The sequence below is a fragment of the Entelurus aequoreus genome, linkage group LG05 (assembly GCF_033978785.1).
Source record: "Entelurus aequoreus isolate RoL-2023_Sb linkage group LG05, RoL_Eaeq_v1.1, whole genome shotgun sequence".
NCBI lineage: Eukaryota > Metazoa > Chordata > Actinopteri > Syngnathiformes > Syngnathidae > Entelurus > Entelurus aequoreus.
In genome coordinates, this window is record NC_084735.1 from 44,424,821 (window position 1) to 44,452,320 (window position 27,500).

At 41.0% G+C, this 27,500-nt stretch overlaps 1 protein-coding gene across 3 annotated transcripts in view; it reads right to left on the minus strand.

The window, feature by feature from the left end:
- Positions 1 to 27,500, minus strand: part of abr (ABR activator of RhoGEF and GTPase) — a 262,246-nt gene that overhangs the window by 111,940 nt on the left and 122,806 nt on the right. For all 3 annotated transcript variants that reach the window (XM_062048178.1, XM_062048179.1, XM_062048180.1), the window contains 3 exons: positions 23,835 to 24,020; positions 15,509 to 15,616; positions 12,126 to 12,186 (listed from right to left, as the gene is read on the minus strand). In XM_062048178.1, coding sequence (XP_061904162.1) covers positions 12,126 to 12,186; positions 15,509 to 15,616; positions 23,835 to 24,020 — 355 coding nt within the window. The remainder of the gene's footprint in view (positions 1 to 12,125; positions 12,187 to 15,508; positions 15,617 to 23,834; positions 24,021 to 27,500) is intronic.

The following is a 27,500-nucleotide window of genomic DNA, read 5'->3' on the forward strand; positions in this document are numbered from 1 at the left end:
TCACTCACTCATTATCTAAGGAACCATTGGACTGCTGGGAGTTAGTGCTTGCTTGTTTGCTATGGGGTCAAACTCAGATGAAGCAGCCACTGCTGATTCTGGAGCAGCAGAGCATAAAGGTTTATTGTTCCATTAAATATATATCGCAAACATTAATAGTTATGTTACATTAAAAAACTGATGCAGAACCAAACTATTCTAGTACAAAATCTAAATGGGCTTCTTAGCACCATAGGTCTAGGTCAGGGGTCGGCAACCTTTACCACTCAAAGAGCCATTTTGACCCGTTTCACAAATTAAAGAAAACAATGGGAGCCACAAAACTCTTTTGAAATTTAAAATGAAATAACAATGCACACAAAGTTTTTTTGCTTTGTGCTATGTATAAACAACTATTATGGGTTACATTTATGAAATCAATGAACGACTGCAGAGAAAATGAATGACAATTTCTGCATGCAACAAAACGTTTTTAACTCCGAAAAAGACATCGGGTTGAAGGTTAAGTAAAATACTTAATGTCTATTTAAGTCCTCCTTGTAGTAATGAAAAAACAAAACGGCGAACTTAAATTATCCACTGGCAGAGAACCAAAAATTCCGTCCTCTCTCTCTGTGCCGTCATCCTTTTACTGGCGCCGTGCAGTCAGCTGCCAACCTGAATAATAAAATGTCTATTTCACTGAACAATTAAAAAATGTGAATATATGCAAAATTATAGTAAATTTAAATATTTATCATACTTGGTCAATGTGATTTCTGCTCCTGAACCGCAGTGCACAGCGTCTCCACATCAGGACTCTATGACGTCACCTTTATCTTCACACAGGATTGTAAACTCTCATCTGTGAGGCGTGTGCCATGTTCATACTTGCCAACCCTCCCTAATTTCAGTGTATCTCCTGAAAATCTCCCGAATTTCTCCCGTATAGTGTTCTGTGGTTACTTTTTGGTTGGCCAACGGTTTATGTTGTATTGCGCAGAGAGAGGCAGAGAGAGAGAGAGAGGCAGAGAGAGAGAGAGGCAGAGAGAGAGACAGAGAGACAGAGAGAGACAGAGAGAGAGAGAATAAAGCTTGTGCGCGGCCGTGGGCGTGTCCCGAGGTTTGACAAGCAGAGCGCAAGGATGGCGGTGACAAGCTGAGCCGCATCAGAGTGATCAAAGAGCCGCATGCGGCTCCGGAGCCGCTGGTTGCCGACCCCTGGTCTAGGTGGAGAGCTTCACTTTCCCAGACAAAAAATGTTTAAAACATTCAAATGTCAGTATAAACTGTCCCAAATTCTAAATAATATTTTTTACTTTGTTGTTGTCAGCTATTATTGTGTCTTTTATTTTATATTGCTATTAAAACAAATAACAATTACAACAAATCTAACTTTTTTGTATTTAGGCTACTAAATGTCACAACTAATAAAACATTTTACATGACCACCTTAAACACATCCATCCATCCATCCATCTTCTTCCGCTTATCCGAGGTCAGGTCGCGGGGGCAGCAGCCTAAGCAGGGAAACCCAGACTTCCCTCTCCCCAGCCACTTTGTCCAGCTCCTCCCGGGGGATCCCGAGGCGTTCCCAGGCCACCCGGGAGACATAGTCTTCCCAACGTGTCCTGGGTCTTCCCCGTGGCCTCCTACCGGTCGGACGTGCCCTAAACACCTCCCTAGGGAGGCGTTCGGGTGGCATCCTGACCAGATGCCCGAACCACCTCATCTGGCTCCTCTCGATGTGGAGGAGCAGCGGCTTTACTTTGAGCTCCCCCCGGATGGCAGAGCTTCTCACCCTATCTCTAAGGGAGAGCCCCGCCACCCGGCGGAGGAAACTCATTTCGGCCGCTTGTACCCGTGATCTTGTCCTTTCGGTCATAACCCAAAGCTCATGACCATAGGTGAGGATGGGAACGTAGATCGACCGGTAAATTGAGAGCTTTGCCTTCCGGCTCAGCTCCTTCTTCACCACAACGGATCGATACAGCGTCCGCATTACTGAAGACGCCGCACCGATCCGCCTGTCGATCTCACGATCCACTCTTCCCTCACTCGTGAACAAGACTCCGAGCTACTTGAACTCCTCCACTTGGGGCAGGGTCTCCTCCCCAACCCGGAGATGGCACTCCACCCTTTTCCGGGCGAGAACCATGGACTCGGACTTGGAGGTGCTGATTCTCATCCCAGTCGCTTCACACTCAGCTGCGAACCGATCCAGTGAGAGCTGAAGATCCTGACCAGATGAAGCCATCAGGACCACATCATCTGCAAAAAGCAGAGACCTAATCCTGCAGCCACCAAACCAGATCCCCTCAACGCATTGACTGCGCCTAGAAATTCTGTTCATAAAAGTTATGAACAGAATCGGTGACAAAGGGCAGCCTTGGCGGAGTCCAACCCTCACTGGAAACGTGTCCGACTTACTGCCGGCAATGCGGACCAAACTCTGGCACTGATCATACAGGGAGCGGACCGCCGCAATCAGACGGTCCGATACCCCATACTCTCTGAGCACTCCCCACAGGACTTCCAGAGGGACACGGTCGAATGCCTTCTCCAAGTCCACAAAACACATGTAGACTGGTTGGGCAAACTCCCATGCACCCTCAAGGACCCTGCCGAGAGTATAGAGCTGGTCCACAGTTCCACGTCCAGGACGAAAACCACACTGTTCCTCCTGAATCCGAGGTTCGACTATCCGGCGTAGCCTCCTCTCCAGCACACCTGAATAGACCTTACCGGGAAGGCTGAGGAGTGTGATCCCACGATAGTTAGAACACACCCTCCGGTTCCCCTTCTTAAAAAGAGGAACCACCACCCTGGTCTGCCAATCCAGAGGTACCGCTCCCGATATCCACGCGATGCTGCAGAGTCTTGTCAACCAAGACAGCCCCACAGCATCCAGAGCCCTAAGGAACTCTGGGCGGATCTCATCCACCCCCGGGGCCTTGCCACCGAGGAGCTTTTTAACTACCTCAGCAACCTCAGCCCCAGAAATAGGAGAGCCCAGCACAGATTCCCCAGGAACTGCTTCCTCATAGGAAGACGTGTTGGTGGGATTGAGGAGGTCTTCGAAGTATTCCCTCCACCGATCCACAACATCCGCAGTCGAGGTCAGCAGAACACCATCCTCACCATACACGGTGTTGATAGTGCACTGCTTCCCCTTCCTGAGGCGGCGGATGGTGGTCCAGAATCGCTTCGAAGCCGTCCGGAAGTCGTTTTCCATGGCTTCCCCGAACTCCTCCCATGTCCGAGTTTTTGCCTCCGCGACCGCCGAAGCCGCACACCGCTTGGCCTGTCGGTACCTGTCCGCTGCCTCAGGAGTCCTATGAGCCAAAAGAACCCGATAGGACTCCTTCTTCAGCTTGACGGCATCCCTCACCGCCGGTGTCCACCAACGGGTTCTAGGATTACCGCCACGACAGGCACCAACTACCTTGCGGCCACAGCTCCAATCAGCCGCCTCGACAATAGAGGCGCGGAACATGGTCCATTCGGACTCAATGTCCAGCACCTCCCTCGTGACATGTTCAAAGTTCTTCCGGAGGTGGGAATTAAAACTCTCTCTGACAGGAGACTCTGCCAGACGTTCCCAGCAAACCCTCACAATGCGTTTGGGCCTGCCAGGTCTGTCCGGCATCCTCCCCCACCATCGCAGCCAACTCACAACTAGGTGGTGATCGGTAGAAAGCTCCGCCCCTCTCTTCACCCGAGTGTCCAAAACATCATTAAACACATCATTTGATCCATTACTAGTCTTGTGTGTGTGTGTGTGTGTGTGTGTGTGTGTGTGTGTGTGTGTGTGTGTGTGTGTGTGTGTGTGTGTGTGTGTGTGTGTGTGTGTGTGTGTGTGTGTGTGTGTGTGCGTGTGTGCGTGCGCCTGCATGCGTGTGTGTGTGTGTGTGTGTTAGTTGTGAAGTCAAACGCCTGTGTAATGGTTATGCACAGTCTCAAAATATTAACGCATCTGTTGTAGAGATGCATTGATAAACAACATCAATGGTACCCACGGTATAACTCCCAACGGTTAGTAAAACCATGATTGATAACTGCACTTTGATAAACTCACCGATTGACCGACTGACTGTTAGCTTAAATGCTCGCATGAAAACAAGAGATATTAAGAAATGACGTACCACAATCTAAATGTATATATCACATTGCTGTCTGAGCAGCTAAGCTATTTAATTGTGCACATCAAACCTACAAACGGTGCTCTCTTACACAGAGTGATCGTTCAATACTCAGGGGAACACAAGACCAATGTGTTTTTACGGTAAGTTCAAGAACAGAGTAGGACGCCACAATGCCCGGCAGAAATAATAAATAATAATAATAGATTTTATATGTTATGCACTTTTCATTAAATACATCTTAAAGTGCTCCAGTTCAAACCAGTATTTAAAACAATAAAAGCTTAGCCATTAAAACAAATAAAATACTAACACCAAAACACTAAAAATAGTGAGTTTTCTGACAGTACTTTTTGAGCACATTTAATACTACCGTGATAATAATGAAAACTGTGATAATTTTGGTCACGATAACCGTGATATGAATTGTACATATCATTACATTCCTAATCTGTAGCCATGACCTCACGTTTGAAAGGCAAAAACAAGACAAAGATCGCAGTCAAAACAACCCACAAGGGCATACAAAAGGGGCTTTTCAAACTGTCAATCAAGTTGATCAAATGGAGACTTTACACTAGCTTACCATCATTAAGGTGAGAATGTGGAGTGAATGAATGATGGGTTCTTAGTTCACTGTGAAGCGCTTTGAGTGTCTAGAAATGCCCTATATAAATGTAATCCATTATTGTTATTATTATTTCAAAGAAACCACTTGAGGGGCAAACCAGGTAAAACACAGATGTAGCAAGACTTCGGTATGCAGATCAGGTCATGTTCCGTTCCCAGGGAACCATAAAACACACCCATCAAGATCAGCAAACATTGCTCTTGGACAAGTTGCCTCTATGTATGCTTCTTTCACTCCCCTTTCTTCTCTTTCAACCATGATATGAAAGACTGAAACTCTCCCGGGACCATGTTCAGATCTTCTTCCATATTATTATGTACGCATGCTCAGATGTAGGGTATATGCACATACAAACTGTACACACACACTCATGTACTGGACAAGGCCAGAGGGAATTTTCCAAATAGCCTTGCTGGTGATCTTTGAAAATTCATTACACTCAAGCCAGTTTGCAAGCAGCTTCTTTTCCTGTACACAGCGTGTGTGCGTGTGCGTGTGTGTGTGTGTGTGTGGATGTGTGTGTGGATGTGTGTGTGTGTGTTAACCACAAGAACAGGGACATTCCCTAGGCTTGCCTTTTCTATCTATAACTTCAATTAAAGATCAAAATCATATACATATTTTAGAAACACGATCATCAACGCCAATTATACTATCTACTTGATAGCAAGAATGTAAACTTACAAGGTAAAAACACTGCAAGATCAGTGAGTAACTACTGATCAAAGCAAATGTGTCAATTCGTAAATTACTTTAGTGCTTTTTTTAGACTATTGCTCAATGATGGGTAAAAATTAAATGTAAGTTTATAATCTATTGTGGAATGTTCTGAACTCCTGTTTCGATCGTGGTGTTTTATTGAGCAGAATAATTCTACAGTGGGGGGAGTTGTAAAAATGAAATTTTAAAGTGGTTGAAGTGGTTAATGAAGTGTTTTTAATATTATGAATATGCAATATTTGAACTGTGTTATAGTGAGTGACATATATCATACATTTCTTCGGTGGCCTGCAAAATATAATTTTTACCGTACCTCTTATGCCCTCCATCATACACACATTATAAATAGAGCTGTCTGTGAATGTAGATTGTTGACAGACAGAAAATGGCATTCTGTTACCGATCATCCATGAGTGAGATCAGCTAATACCGATACTGATCACATGCATTAACTCTAAAATTTTCAACTGAAAAATTATGAGTGCTATTGACAGTTTAGTTTAACAATATCAACAGAATATTTAAACCAGTTCCTTATTCTCTTTTATTACATACAACAGTCTGAGACAATAGTACACAATTACAAAACAAAATCAAAAACTGTGATCTATTCATCCATCCATTTTCTACCGCTTGTCCCTCTCTGGGTTGCGGGGTGGCTGGAGCCTATCCTAGCTGCACTTGGGCAGAAGGCAAGATACCCCCTGGACACGTGGCCACCTCATCGCAGGGCCAACACAGATAGACAGACAACATTAACACTCACACACTAGGGCCAATTTAATGTTGCCAGTCAGTCTGTCCTATTACTCATTTAAATAATCAGAATTTTGCCGTCAAAGTCCTCCTGTGTCCAGGGAATTATTCCCTATATTTGTACACATGAACAAAAACAAGAAATAAATACAAATATCCATCTAATCACTGTACTATCGATCATAGACTGACACTACCCTTGGTATCGACACCACCAATTTATAGATTGATCCGGCCTCCTCTTTTGTGTCGTGTACAGACTATGACAATGCTGACACACTAACAGTTGTTACATTATCCTCTTTCTACTTGTTAATTTCCTGTTACTAACTGCTTACTTTCTGCTGCGACATGGTTCCATCTACACTTTTTAAACTTTATCAAGCACTTATTTTTTGGTGTTGTTTAAAGCTAGCATTGTGGCTAGCTTATCTACTAGCATTCTTGACTTGCTCTCGGTCTGCAACATGTTTAGCCCTTTCCTTGAGTGATAATAATACTTGATAATGATACATAAGATATAAAGAAATTCAGTTTATTTGCCGTAATGGAGGTGATCGTTATTAGTTAAGGGGAGCGGCTCCACACTGTGTATGGAGATAGATAATTAGCCGGGGTACTAAAAAAAACCCAGTGTCAGTCAGAAGGGATCTGCATTTGTGATCGACATTAAAAGCCATTAATCAGAAATAGCAATCACAAACTTTTTACGAAAATTGTCCGATACTGCTCGGTGAACAATTGATCAGTACATCCCTACTCGTAACTCTGCTTCTTAACATGCCTCTGAGCACCTTGTCTACCAGAGAATAAGAAGGGCTCCAACTTAGCAACTTTGTCTCTATATTTAACCCTTCTAGGGTGTCTTTCTTGAAAAAGCTAATAATGACAAATAAAGCAACTTATTAAATTTTTTTAGACACATTTGGCAAACAATCAAAAAACACTGGTCGCTCCTCACAACGGGCAGCGGGTCTTGCTCTACATATCTAAAAGCACTCACAGGCTTAAAACATAAAAAACAAAAAGCAAGAGAAGAAAAACTGTCTTTGTTAATATTTTTGTTTTTGCTTTTCTGCTTTTCATGTTCTTTGCTCACATGACCAATTATGCAAAATACATGACGACATCAACTACTATCCTTCTTCCAAGCAACCTGACGTTGCAGATAGATTGCAGTCCTGTAGGAAATGCAGTAGATGGACATATATACCCTACATTGCCAAAAGTATTTGGCCACCTGCCTTGACTCACATATGAACTTGAAGTGCCATCCCATTCCTAACCCATAGGGTTCAATATGATGTCGGTCCACCTTTTGCAGCTATTACAGCTTCAACTCTTCTGGGAAGGCTGTCCACAAGGTTGTGGAGTGTGTTTATAGGAATTTTCGACCATTCTTCCAAAAGCACATTGGTGAGGTCACACACTGATGTTGGTCGAGAAGGCCTGGCTCTCAGTCTCCGTTTTAATTCATCCCAAAGGTGTTCTATCGGGTTCAGGTCAGGATTCTATGCAGGCCAGTCAAGTTCATCCACACCTGACTCTGTCATCCATGTCTTTGTGGACCTTGCTTTGTCATATTTTATTTTTTATTTATTTTTTATTATTATTTTTTTTAATTATTATTATTTTTTTAATAATTTGTATTATTTACTTACTTTATTTTATTTAATTATTTGTATTTGTTATTTTTAATTTAATTTAATTTGTATTTCATTTTATTATTATTATTATTTTTTTAAAAATTATAATTATTTTTGTTTAATCTTATTATTTATTTGTGTGTGGCGTCGCGCGGGTCTCGCTTCCTGTTGGGTGGGGTCCGTGCCCGTGTGGCCCGACCTTGCGCTGTGGGGTCTCTGTTGGCGACTTGATGTGGTGGCGGCGCGGCGCCCGTGTCTGGTCTGGATACTGTGTCTCGGTTGTTTGGGCGGTGGTGTGTTTGTGCGGGTTTGGGTTGGGGTGGTGGGGTCTTTTGGTGGGGGTGGGGGGGGGGGGTGGGGGGGGGGGTGGGGGGGGTGTTGGTGACTCTTGTTTGCGTGTTGGCGTTTGGGCTTGCTGGCTGGCTGGCGCTGGCTGGTCTCTGTGATCCTGTTGGCGTGTGGTTGCCGGTCGCGTTTTTTTTTTGATCGCTTTGATCTGATTGGGTGGTGCTGGCTGTCTGGCGGTGTTGTGGCTGCTGTTTCTGCTGCCGTTTGTTTGTGGTGTGGGCATCCGTGGCTGCTGGGTCTGGTGCAGGGGGGTGGCTGATGTTGTGACTGGTGGCAGCGCGCGCGCGTGGTGGTTGTCGGGGCTGACAAACTGTGTATATGTATGTGTATGTGTGTGTGTGTGTGTATGTATGTATGTATATATATGTGTATGTGTATGCATGTGTATGTGTGTGTATGTGTACATGTGTATGTTTATGTGTATGTATATATATATATATATGTATGTATATTTCTGGGGGTACGTTCTGGGCCTGCCTGTCGGGTGGGGGTCGGCGCCTCAGGCTACTGCATCCGGACTGCGTGTCTGGAGCTCCTGGGTCCCACCGTCCATCCCTTCCGGGTGCCCGTCTTGGTTGGGGCCTGCTGGGTCTGGTCCCTGCGTCTACTGTGGTAGCTTGGTGCTGCAGGGTATTCCGAGGTGCTGCAAGTCGGCCAGTTGTTGGGGTAGCGACCTTGTGTGTCAGCATGTCTGTGATCTTCTTTTAATTATCTTTTTTTTATTTTTTTTATTTTTTATAAATAGATTTAATTATTTATTTATTCTTATTTTTTAAATATATTTTATTAATATTATTATTATTATTATTATTATTATTATTATTATTATGTATTTATTTATTTTATTTATTTATTCCCCTACCTCAGGGGGGGGACTCGGCGGGGCGGTTGCTGGTTGTTCCATCTCCATCGTTGGGGTCCCTGCGGGTGGGGTGGGTGGTTCCTGTGGCCCCGTGCTGGGTGGTCCTGTGGCGGCCGGCTTGGGTGGGGTGGCCGTTGGCTGGCCTCGCCGCGCTCTCCGGGGGTGGGGGGGGGCTCGTGGGGGCCCTGTTGCCGGTGGGGCGGGGGCGGTCTTCCCGTCCGGTTGCGGGGGGTCTCCGGGCCCCTCGGGCGGGGCGTCCCGCCTTTCTGTCCGTGTGGGGTGTGGTCTCTCGCTGGCTTGGGGTCTGGCTGCCCCCTGCTTTTCTCGTGCCTTGTCCTCTGCCGGGTGCGTCTGTCTGCGGCCTGCTGCTGGCCCTTGTGGGCGGCGCGGTGGGCCAGGCTCTGGGGTTCCTGTCGCTGTCCGGCTTGGCTGCGTGGGGGAAGTGGCCCCTGGTTCCCTGGGCACCACACCTACTGTTTGTGGGATGGGCTCTCGAGGAGGCTGGGGCCGTACTCTGGCTCCCGCACACACTGGGAGTCAAATGTATTGTACATGCAAATTCACATATACTCACACACATACATACAGACATACATAGGTACCTACGCTCCCACATACATATACAAATAAATACAGTACATATTTACACACAAAGTTCGTACATCCACACGCACATTCATTATACAAACATACTGTATACACATACTGTACATATACATTCACTGTAAAAACATACATATACACATACTGTACATATACACTCACTGTACAAACACACACATATACATACTACACATATACATTCACTGTACAAACACACACATACATATACTGTACATATACATTCACTGTACAAACACACATATACACATACTGTACATATACATTCACTGTTCAAACACACATACTGTATACACATACTGTACATATACATTCGCTGTACACACATACACATACTGTACATATACACTCACTGTACAAGCACACATATACACGTACTGTACATATACAAGTACATATGCACACATACACTCATGCACATAATCACGTTTCATCAAACATATATTAACGTTGTTGCCCTAGGGTAAACTGGGTATAATACATGGCACACTGACAAAGCTTAACCTATTGTTACTATAACAATCTACAAGGTTAATGTAGGTTGCTTCTCTTTCTTCCCCTCCATTTTTCTGCATTCTTTCGTATCTCAAGTTATCATTACGTATATGTATTGTTGCATTTGAACAATTGTATTGTTGATAATAAAGGTAAAGTATTGGTATTGTTTATTATCAATAGCACTATTTCTATTGGTATTCATATTGCTCCATTTTTAGTGTAATAATGCTCATTGTCATTTCTGTATTATTTTTTTTATTTTCGCTAACTGCTTATTTGCTATTACTTTTACCATCATATTTGTACATGTCGTATTTGCTGATGTTGCTCTGTTGTTGTTGTTGTTGTTGTGTTTGCTGTTGTTGTTTTTGTCTCTCTGTCTAATCCCCGTCTTTTCCCCACAATTCCCCCTCTGTCTTCCTTTTTCTCTCTTTCTATCCCCTCCTGCCCGGCTGCACCAAATGATAATATAAATACATTTAATAAAGTCAAAATACAAGTAAGGCAACAAGAGAAGTATCCTACACTTCTCTTTTGTAAAGTAAATCTGAACAGCCGATACGGGCATCTACATCTGCTATATGATTTGCCCGAGAAGCTGGGCAGGACATTAAAAAAAATAAATTAAAAAAAAAGAACAAAAAAAAAAAAAAAGAAGAGGAAGGGCCCCGCTCAAAACTGTTCCCACAAGGTTGGGAGCATGGAATTGGCCAAAATTTTTTGGTATCCTGGAGCACTCAAAGTTCCTTTCACTGGAACTAAGGGGCCAAGCCCAACTCCTGAAACACAACCCCACACCATAATTTCTCCCCCACCAAATTTCATAATCGGCACAATGCAGTCCAAAATGTAGCGTTCTCCTGGCAACCTCCAAACCTAGACTCGTCCATCAGATTGCTGAATAGAGTAGGACGCCACAATGCCCACAAGAAATAATAGATAATAATAATAGATTTGATTTGTTACGCACTTTTCATTTAAGTAAATGCTTAAGTACTACAGTACAAACCAATATTTAAAACAATAAAAGCTTTGCCATTAAAACACAGACTAAAACGCGATCGGGTTTTCTAACAGTGTGTCTATTGGAAAAGGTGTTTTTGAGCACATTCAACAATACTGCAATAATAAATATCTGTAATATTACATTTTCGTGTCGTAACATCCCAAGGTAAACATCTTATGATAATTATAGCATTGCCCAAACTAACCTAATGGGGCCAAATAAGGATGATTGCGTGTCCATCTCCACCATAAACTTAACATTATGCTCATCCCTTTCTCACATCTGTAGTAGAAGCAAACCATCTCTCACTTAAAGTAAACTACCACTACCACAATACAGCAACTTATAGATGAAGACAAATGTATATTTAGAGTATGATACTTAAATGTGCAAAACATTAGTATCTTTATGGAAAACATCGAACGAAAGATAAAGGAATTGGTTAGCTTGTCCACCGCAGCTAAAAACAAGGAGGCAGACACTGATTACATCAAATCTCCTGTCTAATAAATGACATCACAGGGCACAAAAATTAAATATTCAAAAGGTCAATACAAGCGTTAGCATCTTACCGTATGTGCAGTTACAACAAACTCTGAAGACCAGAAGCACCTCCATCTCTCTCATCTTCTCTCTACACTATGTCCTCCTGCACACTGCCTACTTTTCAGGCGCCGAGCCGGCGAGAGAGTCTGTGTGTGTGTGTGTGTGTGTGTGTGTGTGTGTGTGTGTGTGTGTGTGTGTGTGTGTGTGTGTGTGTGTGTGTGTGTGTGTGTGTGTGAGAGAGTGCGTGTGCATGCTCACACATACACCATCGTGCTTTCTGAAGCCGCGGCTGCATGCGCAAGTAGAAGGGGGCAGGACTATAGTCTTAAAGTTCCCAAAACACATTAATGCAAATTCAGAGGCAACTTACCCTCCATTGTGACTATTGTGGTCGAGTCTTTAGAGTCTTTAGGTCCTTTTACTTTCAGGTTCTGGAAGACAAAAAGGAGTGTACAGATGATTTTGACCTTGTCATGTGGATAAATAAGACATAGAAACAGGGTTACCCAAACCTTTTTCACTTGAGGGTCGCATCCAGAAGAATTAAAGGATACCGGGGTCACTTTGAAACATTTTGTACATTAAAATACCAGTAGAGTGGAAAAACTAGTTGACTTCATATGCTTAATTGTGTTTCATTGTATCCATTAAACCATACCTATTTTTCTAAAGGTTGATATTTTGATACATGTCTTGTATTGAATTATATTATATGGTAAAAAATATACCTAATGTAGCCAGTGAGTAATGAGAACTGCGATTCTTATTTCTGACGATTCTGAATTGAAATATTGTTAAGAATCAAAATTCAAAAATAGATTTTACTCTTATCTTACTCTCTGTGCATATGCCTCATACATTAGGGATAGGTACAGAATTCGGTATAATACTTTCTGTCACGATCGGGGCGCATGATGATGCGAGGTTTTGTTCTCCCAAGATGCAAAGGACGAAATCCGGACAGGACTTGCAGGTAACAATTTGTTTTAATAATAAAACAACACAATACTGGTACAAAACAGAAAACAAACCGACTGGATGAGGTGCCGAGCGCACCGGAAGCTAAGGCTAACACTTAGCACAGACTGTGACAACTAGCAGGGGCTAGGAGACAAGAACAAACTTACGTGGCAGTCGCGTGATGCAAATACAAAGAAGCCAGACCGACTCACTGGCAAGGCAGGCTTAAATAATGTCAGTGATGACTAACAGGTGCGTGTCCGGAAACACACGCGGCAGGTGAAAACAATAAGCAGCCAAGGCAACAAACTCAGGTGCACAAACAGGCACTCAAGTGCCTCGAAAACGTAAACAGAAATATGATCCGGGCAGCGGATCATAACAACTTTCATAGACACTGACTGAATTTTGTCTGCACTGTACTACCAGGTATCGATTCACATAAGCTCAAACAGTGACATATTTCTATAACTTTTTCGCACATCACTTCAAGTCTGGTTGCAGATTTGGCCAACTCAACCATCTGGAGGGTAAACAAGCACTCAGTGCAGACTAAGTCTGATTGCCTTTAAGTAATGTTGGTATTGTTCATGCCAACAAAGCAAGTATGCCATATAGAAAAGGCTTGAACGGACATTAAGGCTCCACTTTACATTAGACTTGCATTAGACATGCTACTGATTAGCATTAGCTGAAATTTCAACACCTCCAAAATTGGTAATGAAAACTACAACTAAGATGCATGTTACAATTTAACAGCTCGTGTATACAAAGTAGGCCTGGGCCGAAAACAAATTTTGCTCGACGATTTACTGACCTACAAATTTTGCCGATAAACGACATAATTGCCATTATTTTTTTGCGACCGAATTTACCACTGATGACATTACATAATAATAATGAAAGTATACCATTTAAAATGTAATTAACTTGTATTTCGCGTACATTTTAAACAAACTTTTAAATACAAAGTTAAAAAAAAAAAATTATAAAAAAATTAAATATACTGTCTGTAAGCAAAAGTTTGCACTTGTATAAAAAAATCACAACCAAAATCAATAAAATAGGTTATGTCTCTGTTAAAGAGGGTATGGGGGACACTCAAATATACACAACCAACCAATAAAAATGGGTTCAAAAACCGCACATCCTTTATGTTTAGTGTGAATATTGTAGCGCAGTTGTTTGAACAGTAATGTGTTTGTACAAATTAAAGTTGGGGATGTTAATTTATGTTGTTTACGTGTTAGCATTTAAGATAGCTAGAAAGCTAGCATCTTGTGAGTTTGTCCGTATCAAAGGGCAGTTATGACAGTTCTTTGATCATTTTAATTTATTACGGTAATAATAACCGACGAAAGTTTTAAAGCAGTTTTCATTACTACCGTTTATTTGTAGTACCAACGCCCACAACCGCAGAAACATATGCAAAAGAGTGACCGCTCTCGCTGAATACGCACATTAAAAACACAGACTTCCAGTTGAACGTAAGAACCGCGGCCCGCCTTGCCTCAAAGAGTCCAAGACACTTGATAAATAAAGGACAAGATGATTCACCCCCTTCTTTTCATTCCACTGGGTCATAAACCCGCACAGCTGATGAAACCGATGAAAAGCGTGAATGCTTACCGACGCTAGAAAACTTAATTTTCATTTATTGTCGGTTAATTGACTTATCGACTATCGGCCCAGGCCAAGTAATAAGTACAATACTTCCAGTATAAACAACAGGGGGCAACAAAATAGATTCAGCTAAATGGCAAAGACTACTCCTATACTAGGCAACACACCATAGCCTATACACTACTACCATCTAACATCTTGGAATTGCAACTACATGCAAAGCATACTTGCAAAAGAAACTCTGAAGTTTAGGAAATCAATATATAACAACTGGACACCATGGTTATCAATATCATTTCACTGTTAAATTTGTAAATATTTTTGTATACATTATTTAAAAACATTTTACAAATACATGAACACACAAGTATACTGAAAATTGGTATCGTTGAGTACCGGTATTGATTCCCAGGTCCCGGGAATTGGTACCTTATTGATTCAAATGTGAAAGGTGCCCATCCCTAGTTATATGGAAGCAGCCAAAAGGAGCTTTTGTATCCTGTATCCTGTTTTTTAAAAAATTGTTATTATAATTTATAAAGCAAATAATATATTGCTAGAATGTGTTTGAATCTAGAATTGTGTTGAATCCAGAATCAATTTTGATTCGAATGGTGAGTTGTTATAAGAGTCACATCCACAGTGGTTGTTTTGCATAAAATCCTACCACACTAAACCATTCGATATTCCAGCTTACTTTGAGGCTTACTAAAAGGTTTAATGTACAGGTGGTCTTTATTTTGTGGTACAATATTTGGTGGTTAAGAACAATTTCTGTGCGTGTGGCAGAAGAATACACTACATATTGTACACAGTCATATTAGTCATACGTAGTCACACTCGCTACACCAAGGAAGGACAACATCCCTTGTTCCCTTTTTTATTACTCTTAAATAGTATTCTTGTATATTATTATTTTATGAATGTATTTTCTAATTTCTTCATCTGTGAGTAACTTGGGTGTTAAGTAACAGTTTTGACTTACACTAGAGTCAACCTGCATCACTAGCGTGTCATCGGAGTACCACATGTAATGTATTTAGCATATTACTCAGCTGAAATGTCCGTGAATACCCATTTTTAAAGTTGACAAATAATTGGGTAATTCTTGCAAGCTTCTGAAAACCTTGGAATACCTCTGAGGTATTATTACAGTCATACGTACGGTACCTCTGATATCTTCTGGAACTGGCTGTTGGCATGGTTGCATTTTTCCGCCGTCTCAAGTGCCACCTTGTAGTTGTCAACAAAGGCCTTGTAAACTCCCAACTGGCTGGCCTGGGACAAAAAAAGGGGGACAATGGGATTAGGACATCTGGTCTTTATTGTTACATGTCGAATGAAAACACAATAAACGGAAATATGGCATCATAATTGTTTGGTTTTTAACACAAAAGTATTTACATACAGTGGGACCTTTTAAGTCAAATGACCCTCGAGTCCTATAATTTTGTATATAAACAGAATTTTAGGGAAAAATACGACACAGAAGTTACACACCTGAAACCCCAGCTCTGCAAGATCTCTGCGAATCTCACAAAACCCTCTGCAAAAAAACTTGCCTTTCCTGACTGCTTAGTACAATATGGCTGGTCCATAATAATATCAAAAACAGATGAGTATAGAGAGGTTTTATGATGGCAACACTGTTTCAAAATACAATTCGGAAGTTGAACAGCTTCTCAAAACAAATTTGGTTTTAGCCCATTGGCTCCACTGTATTATTTAGTAGGGCAGAAGAGTACAAAGTGTGGCTCAGGGGCCATTTTTGGCCTGCAGCTAGTTTTTTACTTTACTTTTTTATATCTCTAATTTTTATTTATGTAGATGTAGATTGTGCACACTTTCTATGCGGCTAGTTTTGGGGCAGCTTGGTGTATTACCTTATTCTGATAACTTGCATTGATTATAATCAGACAGGATTCACAGTAGTGCTAATAAGTTAAACAACTTCAAACTTACATAGCGAAGGAAAAAATAAAGTCCTCCTCTCTTTCCAATACAACTTGAAAGTGGTAGATTTTTAGCTTCTTATTTGTCATGCTTCCCTACTCGCGTTTATACACTTTACAATAAATACATTGGAGTTAACTCTGTAGCTCGCTAGCTTGTATGCGCTAGTTTTCTGAGACCCTTATTTTGTTAGCGCAGGCAGGATGGACCAGCACTTTTATTGTGAAGACAGGAACTGTGCTATAGGTCTTTACAGCTTTGACGGCCGGTACGGAAAAAGAGTCTTTTGAGATAAAAAAGTGCCTCTATCATTCCTGCCGGTTGTTTTTTTTTCTTCATACTGAGCTCGCAGCAGCATAATATGAAAAATGTATGTTTTTCATATTGTGCAGTACCTTTGGAAACCCCATGGGGATTGCGGACCCCCTGTTGAGGACCTCTGATTGAGAAGACCGCAGACAAAACAACTTCTTTTTTCTGTCACTTCATATGTTTCCATGCAATTGCATTTTGTTAATAACAAAAACAGCGACTTGTCCAGGATGTACCCCGCCTTCCGCCAGAATGCAGCTGGGATAAGCTCCAGCCACCCCTATGATCCCGAGAGGGACAAGCGGTAGAAAATGGATGAATGGATAATCACAAAAACAATTTATGTGAGTAAACACAACAAGGAAATAGTAAGTCAAAGTTTATAGCCCAATATGCACAAGCTAATTACAATTTCATAATGCCTCTGTGCTGCAGTTCTTTTTTTCACATTTCCTTCCTTTTTTCCTATTTATTAACAATCCTAGTCGGCCACACAAGTCACGCATAGTAAACCAAGCTTTAGACTGGCGCCAAATGAATATGCATCACGCTGTAAAGGCTTGCTTGTGCGTCATTTTCGAGCAGTACATTTGGATCCAACTGAATAGAGGGACTTCTTTTATTTTCCTTTCCTTCCTCTTCCCCTAAGATTGCAATGTGGAAAATCAAGTTCTATTTAAGATTTTAAAGCGGATACTTTGATACATACTTCATTAAACCAAACCAGAGAACCAAGCATGAACGCATTAAAACATTAATGATGGCTGTGTTAAATCATCCTTAACTTTATTCTACCAAGGATTTTGTAAATTGGATGATACAATTAAATCCCAGGCTGCAGCTGACACCCCTTTTTTAAGATGTGACAAAAGTGAGATAAGGCTGAGCTGTCTTCTATTCCAAGACTGTTTTCACTAATGTTGCCCCTTTGTGTTCCTCGGGGGGCGAACATGCTGCTGACAAGAGCAACAGGGGACAGGCCAACCAATGACTGTGCCATCTGCACTGTGGTTCTGCCTCTCTGACTAAACGATACACGCCGCCACTTGATACACCCGAGCACACAGCACAGATGGGGGCTGAAGACTACACTAATGGGTGTCGCGTCTTCAGAGGTCACAACTGCGAGGAGGTTGACGTACCGTACGAGATGTGTGAGAAAAGTTCCAGCACTTCTTGATCGCTTTCTTTGATGTTGGAGCATCCATTGTCCACTGCAAGTTTGTGTTACAGGGCCAGATAATCAACCAGCAGTTCTGAGAGACATTCTGCAGCGTTTGCTTTGCTCAGTGCGCGAGAAGAGCCGAGAGTTGTGGCAGGACAGCTCAAGGCTGCTTCACCATGGCAACGCGCCTGCTCATAGTCCCTTACGCGTACAACCGTTCAAGGCTGAGAAAACATTTCCAAGGGAGACCAGCTTTCATAACGTAGACGACATTAAGATGGTCGTGACGATGGAACTGTAGAGCTGTCACGCTCCCCCTCGCAAGCACACAAGCACAAACACTCACGTGTCGATATCACTGCTTCACAAACATTTGTACTATACAGAACTCAACATCAAAAATAACAACAGGGTGATTATAGTTAGAAAGGATCGGGATTGGGGCCGATATTTGCCTTTTTAACTGTTTTTTCCCACAGCCTTGTCCCATTGTTTACAGCAATGGTCCCCAACCTTTTTGTAGCTGCGGACCGGTCAACGCTTGAAAATTTGTCCCACGGACATTTTTTTTTTTTTTTTTTCCATAAAGAAATACAATAATGTGTGCTTACGGACTGTATCCCTGCAGACTGTATTGATCTATATTGATACATAATGTATATATTGTGTTTTTTATGTTGATTTAATAAAAAAAAAAATACAATAAAAAAAAAAATAAAAAAAAAATAAAATAAAATAAAAAAAAATAAATAAATAAATACAAAAAAAAAAAATATATATATATATATATATATATATATATATATATATATATACATATATATATATATATATATATATATATATATATATATATATATATATATATATATATATATATATATATATATTTATTTTTTTTTAAATTTCTTGTGCGACCTGGTACCAGGTGGTTGGGGACCACTGGTTTACAGGACTAATTACTGTACTCACGTGAACATTTCCTTCACAAGGGATGCACGCTCAGGGAAACACAATTACATTTCCATATTTCTTGTTACGAACATGCAGGAGTTGCCTGAATTCCCGGAGGGTGCTTGTCTTGGCAGAACACCAACTCGAATTTGAGAGCCACCTGTAACGAGCGCTTCACCCAGAAGTCGATTATAACTTGTATGATAACCAAACTGTAGCGACATTGTTATTGTAAGAACGAACACTGAGGAACTCTTTTTATAGCGTATTAACACATCACATGCTTCGGTATTAGCCGTAAAAGTTGACTACGGAAAGAGATAAACTAGCTTTTACGACAGCAAAAACGTGTTTGAGCTTGTAATGCACAACACTAATCTGTATTGACTAAAAAACATTATCATATTACAGTATCTGTAAAGTATTTGCTTACATTTCATGTTTTGTTTGTTAGCCAGACAGCATATGTACTGTAGTTGTAATAACACGTATGACGTGCTGCATTTATCATGATCGATATTAAAATGTGACTCACTCGAGCCGGGGACATTTTTTCTGGTTTATTTGGGGTAATCACGGCATTTATGTCGAAATAGTTTGTCTCCAAATTCCACATTTGCAGCTTTGTGTCACGCCGACATCACTCTATCGATTTCCGTCGGCTCCAATGTTTTACCCTCTTCTTCATACTCGCTTTGAGGAACAACAGTTCATCCTTCCTTCGTATATTTAGCTTTAAAAAGATAAGGTTGTGAATCCTCATTTGTTCAAAAATAGTTGTCTTCGTTGTCTTTTACCGGGTCTGCCATGACAATCATGCCTTTGCTTCCGGAAGTAGGAACACAAAGTTGTTGCCAGAAGTCGGATGTTTGCTGCTATGGAAACAAATCAGGAAGAAGTCAGCCCCAAAAATGACTAAAATGATCAAAATACAGTAAATATATTCTACATTTTACATATTGTTATGAAAGTGTATTTTACTACAAAACCCCAAACCAGTGAAGTTGACACTTGTGTAAATCATAAACAAAAACAGAATACAATGATTTGCAAATCATTTTCAACCTTTATTCGATTGAATATACTGCAAAGACAAGATACTTAACGTTCGAACTGAGAAACTTTGTTATTTTTTGCAAATATTAGCTCATTTGGAATTTGATGCCTGCAACTTGTTTCAAAAAAGACTGCGAAAGTTGAGGAACGCTCATCAAACACTTATTTGGAACATCCCACAGGTGAACAGGCTAATTGAGAACAGGTGGGTGCCATGATTGGGTTTAAAGCAGCTTCCATGAAATGCTGTCATTCACAAACAAGGATGGGGCGAGGGTCACCACTTTGTGAACAAATGCGTGAGCAAATTGTCGAACAGTTTAAGAACAACATTTCTCAACGAGCTATTGCAAGGAATTTAGGGATTTCACCATCTACGGTCCGTAATATCATCAAAATGTTCAGATAATCTGGAGAAAGGCCAAAAACCAACATTGAATGCCTGTGACCTTTGATCCCTCAGGCGGTACTGCATCAAAAACCAACATCAATGTGTAAAGGATATCACCACATGGGCTTAGGAACACTTCAGAAAACCACTGTCAGTAACTACAGTTCGTCCCTACATCCGTAAGTGCATTTAAAACTCTACAATGCAAAGCGAAAGCCATTTATCAACAACACCCAGAAACACCGCTGACTTCCCTGGGCCCGAGCTCATCTAAGATGGACTGATGCAAAGTGGAAAAGCGTTCTGTGGTCTGACGAGTCCACATTTCAAATTGTTTTTGGAAACAGTGGATGTTGTGTCCTCCAGACCAAAGAGGAAATGAACCATTCGGACTGTTCAAAGTCAAAATTCAAAAGCCTGCATCTGTGATGGTATGGGGGTGTATTAGTGCCCAAGGCATGGGTAACTTACACATCTGTGAAGGCACCATTAATGCTCAAAGGTATCCCAAACACACGTCAAAAGTGGTAAAGGAATGGCTGAATCAGGCTAGAATTAAGGTTTTAGAATGGCCTTCCCAAAGTCCTGACTTAAACCCCATTGAGAACATGTGGGCAATGCTGAAGGAGTCCATGTCAGAAAACCAACGAATTTGGCTGAACTGCACCAATTTTGTCAAGAGGAGTGGTCAAAAATATAATAATAACATATGTTGCCATCCAAGCAACGTCTTTTTCATGGACGCCTCTGCTTATTTCAGCAAGACAATGCTAAGCACATTCTGCACGTGTTACAACAGTGTGGCTTCATAGTAAAAGAGTGCGGGTACTAGACTGGCCTGCCTGTAGTCCAAACCTGTCTCCCATTAAAAATGTGTGGCGCAATATGAAACGTAAAATACGACAACGGAGACCCCGGACTTTGGAACAACTTAAGCTGTACATCAAGCAAAAATGGGAAAGAATTCCACCTGAAAGCTTTGAAAGTTGGTCTCCTCAGTTCCCAAACATTTACTGAGTGTAGCTAAAAGGAAAGGCGATGTAACACAGTGGTAAAAATGTCCCTGTGCCAACTTTTTTGCAATGTGTTAAATTAAATTAAATTCTAAGTTAATGATTATTTGCAAAAAAACATTTTGTTTCTCAGTTCGAACATTAAGTATCTTGTCTTTGCTGTCTATTCAATTAAATATAAGTTTAAAAGGATTTGAAAATCATTGTATTCTGTTTTTATTTACGATTTACACAACGTGCCAACGTCACTGGTTTTGGGTTTTGTACATTATGTATATAGACTTGCAGTGTGTATATAAAATGTTCATGGAGGGTTTTGAAGTTGTTTTAGAGGGCTTTGAAGGCTACAATGGTGACCCTCATTAGCCGCATCTTTCAAGCGTTTTTTATCATCTTTAAAATCCTGAAAAAAAATAGACATGTGTTTTCTTGTTTCTCATAATGATTGTGAAAGGTAGGTACTTTTATTTTTTTTTAAAGTGCAGTTGCCCTTTAACTTTGACAGCCAGAGTTTGCAGTCAAGCTATTGGAAAGGTTCATTACATACATTAAACAATGAAAAACATTATTTTATTGTTAATAATAATAATAATATAATAATTAAAAAAAATAAAATTCTTAACTGGATGTTAGGTTATTGGGTGATTTTAGGCACAATAATAAACAGTGCATCAGCAAAGTATTTATAGCGCTTCACTTTTTCAACATTTTATTGTGTTACAGCCTTATTCCTAAATGGAATTAATTCATTTTTGCCCTAAAAATTCTACACACAATACCCCATTAATGACAACGTAAACAATTTTAATAGAGATTTTTGAAAATGTATTAAAAATAGAAAAGTAAAAAATCACTTGTGCACAAGTATTTACATATTCTGCTCAATACTTTGTTGATGCACCTTTGGCTGCAATTCGAGCTTCAAGTCTTTTTGAATACGATGCCACAAGCTTGGCACACCTATATTTGGGAAGTTTCGCCCATTCCTCTTTGCAGCACCTCTCAAGCTCCATCAGGTTGGATGAGAAGGGATGGTGCACAGCCATTTTCAAATATTTCTACATATGGTCAATGGGATTAAATTCTGGGCTCTGGCTAGGCCACTCAAGGACATTTACAGAGTTTTCCTGAAGCCATTGCTTTGATATCTTGGCTGTGTGCTTGGGGTCAGTGTCCTGCTGAAAGATGAACTGTCGCACCAGTCTGAGTTCAATAGCGCTCTGGAGCAGGTTTTCATCGAGGATGTCTCTGTACATTGCTGCATTCATCTTTCCCTCTATCCTGACTAGTCTTTCAGTTCCTGTCGCAGAAAAACATCCCCCAGCATGATGCTACCACCACCATGCTTTACTGTAGGGATGGTAATGGCATACCTGGTTTCCTTCAAACATGATGCCTGGCATTTACGCCAAAGAGTTCAATCTTTGTCTCATCAGACCAGAGAAATTTCAAGGTGTATTTTAGCAAACTCCAGACGGGCTGCCTTGTTCTTTTTACTAAGCAATGCTTCCGTCTGTCCACTCTACCATACAGGCCTGATTGGTGGATTGCTGCATAGATGGTAGTCCCTCTGGAAGGTTCTCCTTTCACCAGAAAAGAATGCTGTAGCTCTGACAGAGTGACCATCGGGTTCTTGGTCACCTCCCTGACTAATGCCCTTCTCCCAAAATTGCTCAGTTTAGACAACCAGCCAGCTCGAGTAAAAGTCCTGGAGGTTCAAAACTTCTTCCATGTACGAAGGATGGACGTCCCCTGTGCTAGTTGGGACCTTCAAAGCAGCAGATATTTTTCTGTACCCTGGCCTGGATTTGTGCCTCGAGACAATCCTGTCTCGGAGGTCTACTGACAATTCCTTTGACTTCATGCTTGGTTTGTGCTCCGCCATACACCGTCAAAAGTGGGACCTATATATGGACAGGCCCTACGCACAGTGCATGTTTAGCCTGGCTAAATCCTAACTGGACTCCAAAGGGTTAATTAGTCGGAACATGTTTATATATCCACTCCAAATAACAAATCTTTGTTCATCTATCAATACCAGCAACATGTAGTAAAGTCAAAACAATTACATGCACTTCGTCTAGATGGCAGAAAGTAACCTGTTGCCATTCATGCATTTTTATTTCCTGTTGTGCTGGTAGATTTTTCTAATGTAAAATATATGCTTTGGCTATATTTCTTACACAAATTTTGATAAAAGTATTGATCAAACAACATATCTAATAGTGTACTTTTGTGCAGTAGTGTATGTGATAAAAGACAGTTACATTAGTATTTTCTGCCATATTAAATGAATATGCATCTGTATTGTTAAGTTAAGTTAAAGTACCAATGATTGTCACACACACACTAGGTGTGGTGAAATTTGTCCTCTGCATTTGAACCATCCCCTTGTTCACCCCCTGGGAGGTGAGGGGAGCAGTGGCAGCAGCGGTGCCGCGCCCGGGAATCATTTTTGGTGATTTAACCCCCAATTCCAACCCTTAATGCTGAGTGCCAAGCAGGGAGGTAATGGATTGAATAATGTATTGTTATTTTCTCCTAAAGCCAACTATCCATCACTACACCAAATGACAAAAGATGACTTAGAGAGATTCACTCAGTCATTTATATGATGACAATCCAACTCACTGGGGCTTAAATGACACTCACCAGTTTCTGGAACAGGTGTCCCACAGTGATGTTCTCATCCCACTGCCTGATGTTGGGGAGGAGAGCATCATAGAATTCTTTGTGAATCTCAAAGATGTCCTGGATTTTGTAGAAGATGGTCTCTATCTGCTGGATGGTCAAGACGGGCTGCGAGGTGGTGGCTGTGGCCTTCAGGGGACGCATGGGCTGCACACAAACATTACAAAGACACATTCAGATAACACTGACACTATAAAGCTACTTCATGCTATTGATGTGACAGTCATTCAAATGTAACAGCTTAGTACAGACAAGTACCACAGTGTGAAACTAAAGTGTAATCACACACTGTTTATAGACATGCTCTCGATAGCTGAGGAAGTGGGAAAAAAAATATTTTGGCCCACATGTATGACAATCTGTTTTTCCTCTGAAGGCTCAAAGTGGAAACTGAGCCTATGTTTACACAGTATTACTGGACTTCTTTGCATACTCCACAATTAAATACACAATGAAACCAATACATAATGTCAAACTGAAAATAGAGGATGTCGGTAAAAGTGCAGTATGCAGTAAGAACTGTAGGATATGACTTTGGAAATTGCTGTGCTCACTAATGTGAGTTCATCAATCCACACAGCAAAATACACATTTAATGAGATCCAACACAAGGGCTCTATCAATGTGTTTGCCTTGACAGCAAGTAAAGTCCTGTAAGCCACTACATTTTGCTTACACAACTCTTGCATGTACGATTTACTAGTAAACACCTCAGTCTAACATCACCACAATTGTGCATCAATTATGTACGCAATAAGGGGCCTATTCTTCCATGTGCTTAAGTGAAAAAAGATGTGCACCTGCACGGGTTCTGGCATCACAGCATTCTCCCCATCAACTTAAGTCTATCAATGCGCGCCTCCATGCACACTCTGGTTGGAGCGACCATTAAATCTGGCCTACTGAGTATTCTCCCATCTCCCGTTGTTCTTACATGCTTCTGAGGCTGGAATAAGTCCCGCGCCCCTGGAAGGTGAAATATTAGATTGCACTTGAAGTTTGGATGTGTGTACACCACACATAATAAAATGATAAGATACACTTCCAGAACGCTGGGGTGGCGTGGTTCGGTTGGTAGAGCGTCCGTGCCAGCAACCTGAGGCTTCCGCCATCCTAGTCATGTCCGTTGTGTCCTTGAGAAAGACACTTCACCTTGCTCCTGATTGGTCGTGGTTAGTGCCTTGCATGGCAGCTCCCACTATCAATGTGTGTGTGAATGGGTGAATGTGGAAATAGTGTCAAAGCGCTTTGAGTACATTGAAGGTAGAAAAGCGCTATACAAGTATGACCCATTTACCATTTATCAAATCTATTCTGATCACCTCAATTGAGACACCTGGAAACATCTATTGAGATGATGATAAAAGGACCATAATGACACTCTGAATTTAAAAATGTAAAAGCACATAATTTACCTGCTGTGTCTGTGCGGATGTGGAAGAGAAGGAGGGCGCAACTGCAGGGCAAAAAGCACAAAGTGACCGAGCATATCAACCGCGTTTGGACATGCACCAACGGACGTTCAGTGCTTTCCACAATTTCATCTGGACCATGAGTTTTTAATTGATAAAGATTGATCAAACTTTATAGATAACGACAAATTGAGTGTTCACTTGCGTTCATTTCCAGTTTATAGGACATCATGGGAGTTCACTTTCTGTAATGGACACTTTTGTCGGTGTGAATAAAGTTGATTTAAAAAATCACTTACGTCTGTCATATTGCTTTAAATATAGATCGATTCTGTTCTAAGACAGCAAAACCTGTAGGTTCAATGTACACAATTGAATAGCTTATTTACTCAAGACAGTAATGTGTTTATGTACAAACCCCGTTTCCATATGAGTTGGGAAATTGTTTTAGATGTAAATATAAACGGAATACAATTATTTGCAAATCCGTATCAATCCATATTCAATTGAATGTACTACAAAGACAAGATATTTGATGTTCAAACTCATAAACTTTATTTTTTTTGGCAAATAATAATTAACTTAGAATTTCATGGCTGCAACACATGCCAAAGTAGTTGGGGAAAGGGCATGTTCACCACTGTGTTACATGGCCTTTCCTTTTAACAACACTCAGTAAAAGTTTGGGAACTAAAGGGGGCACATTTTTTAAGCTTCTCAGGTGTAATTATTTCCCATTCTTGCTTGATGTACAGCTTAAGTTGTTCAACAGTCCGGGGGTCTCTGTTATGGTATTTTAGGCTTCATAATGCGCCACACATTTTCAATGGGAGACAGGTCTGGACTACAGGCAGGCCAGTCTAGTACCCGCACTCTTTTACTTTGAAGCCACGTTGATGTAACACGTGGCTTGGCATTGTCTTGCTGAAATAAGCAGGGGCGTCCATGGTAACGTTGCTTGGATGGCAACATATGTTGCTCCAAAACCTGTATGTACCTTTCAGCATTAATGGCACCTTCACAGATGTGTAAGTTACCCATGTCTTAGGCACTAATACACCCCCATACCATCACAGATGCTGGCTTTTCAACTTTGCGCCTATAACAATCCGGATGGTTGTTTTCCTCTTTGGTCCGGAGGACACGACGTCCACAGTTTCCAAAAACAATTTGAAATGTGGACTCGTCAGACCACAGAACACTTTTCCACTTTGTATCAGTCCATCTTAGATGAGCTCAGGCCCAGCGAAGCTCACAGCGTTTCTTGGTGTTGTTGATAAACGGTTTTCGCCTTGCATAGGAGAGTTTTAACTTGCACTTACAGATGTAGCGACCAACTGTAGTTACTGACAGTGGGTTTCTGAAGTGTTCCTGAGCCCATGTGGTGATATCCTTTACACACTGATGTCGCTTGTTGATGCAGTACAGCCTGAGGGATCGAAGGTCACGGGCTTAGCTGCTTACGTGCAGTGATTTCTCCAGATTCTCTGAACCCTTTGAGGATATTACGGACCGTAGATGGTGAAATCCCTAAATTCCTTGCAATAGCTGCTTGAGAAAGGTTTTTCTTAAACTGTTCAACAATTTGCTCACATATTTGTTGACAAACTGGTGACCCTCGCCCCATCCTTGTTTGTGAATGACTGAGCATTTCATGGAATCTACTTTTATACCCAATCATGGCACCCACCTGTTCCCAATTTGCCTGTTCACCTGTGGGATGTTCCAAATAAGTGTTTGATGAGCATTCTTCAACTTTATCAATATTTATTGCCACCTTTCCCAACTTATTTGTCACAAGTTGCTGGCATCAAATTCTAAAGTTAATGATTATTTGCACACAAAAAAAAGTTTATCAGTTTGAACATCAAATATGTTGTTTTCATAGCATATTCAACTGAATATGGGTTGAAAATGATTTGCAAATCATTGTATTCCGTTTATATTTACATCTAACACAATTTCCCAACTCATATGGAAACAGGGTTTGTAAGTTTATATTGGGGTATGTAGTTTCTTCTTTGGAGGAAAAACATTTATTGTATTGTTATAGTAACAATAGGTTAAGCTTTGTCAGCGTGCCATGTGTTATCCAGTTTACCCTAGGGTAACAACGTTAATTTATGTTTGATGAAACGTGATTATGTGCATGAGTGTATGTATGTATATGTCCTTGTATATGTACAGTATATTTATATGTATGTCTGTACAGTGA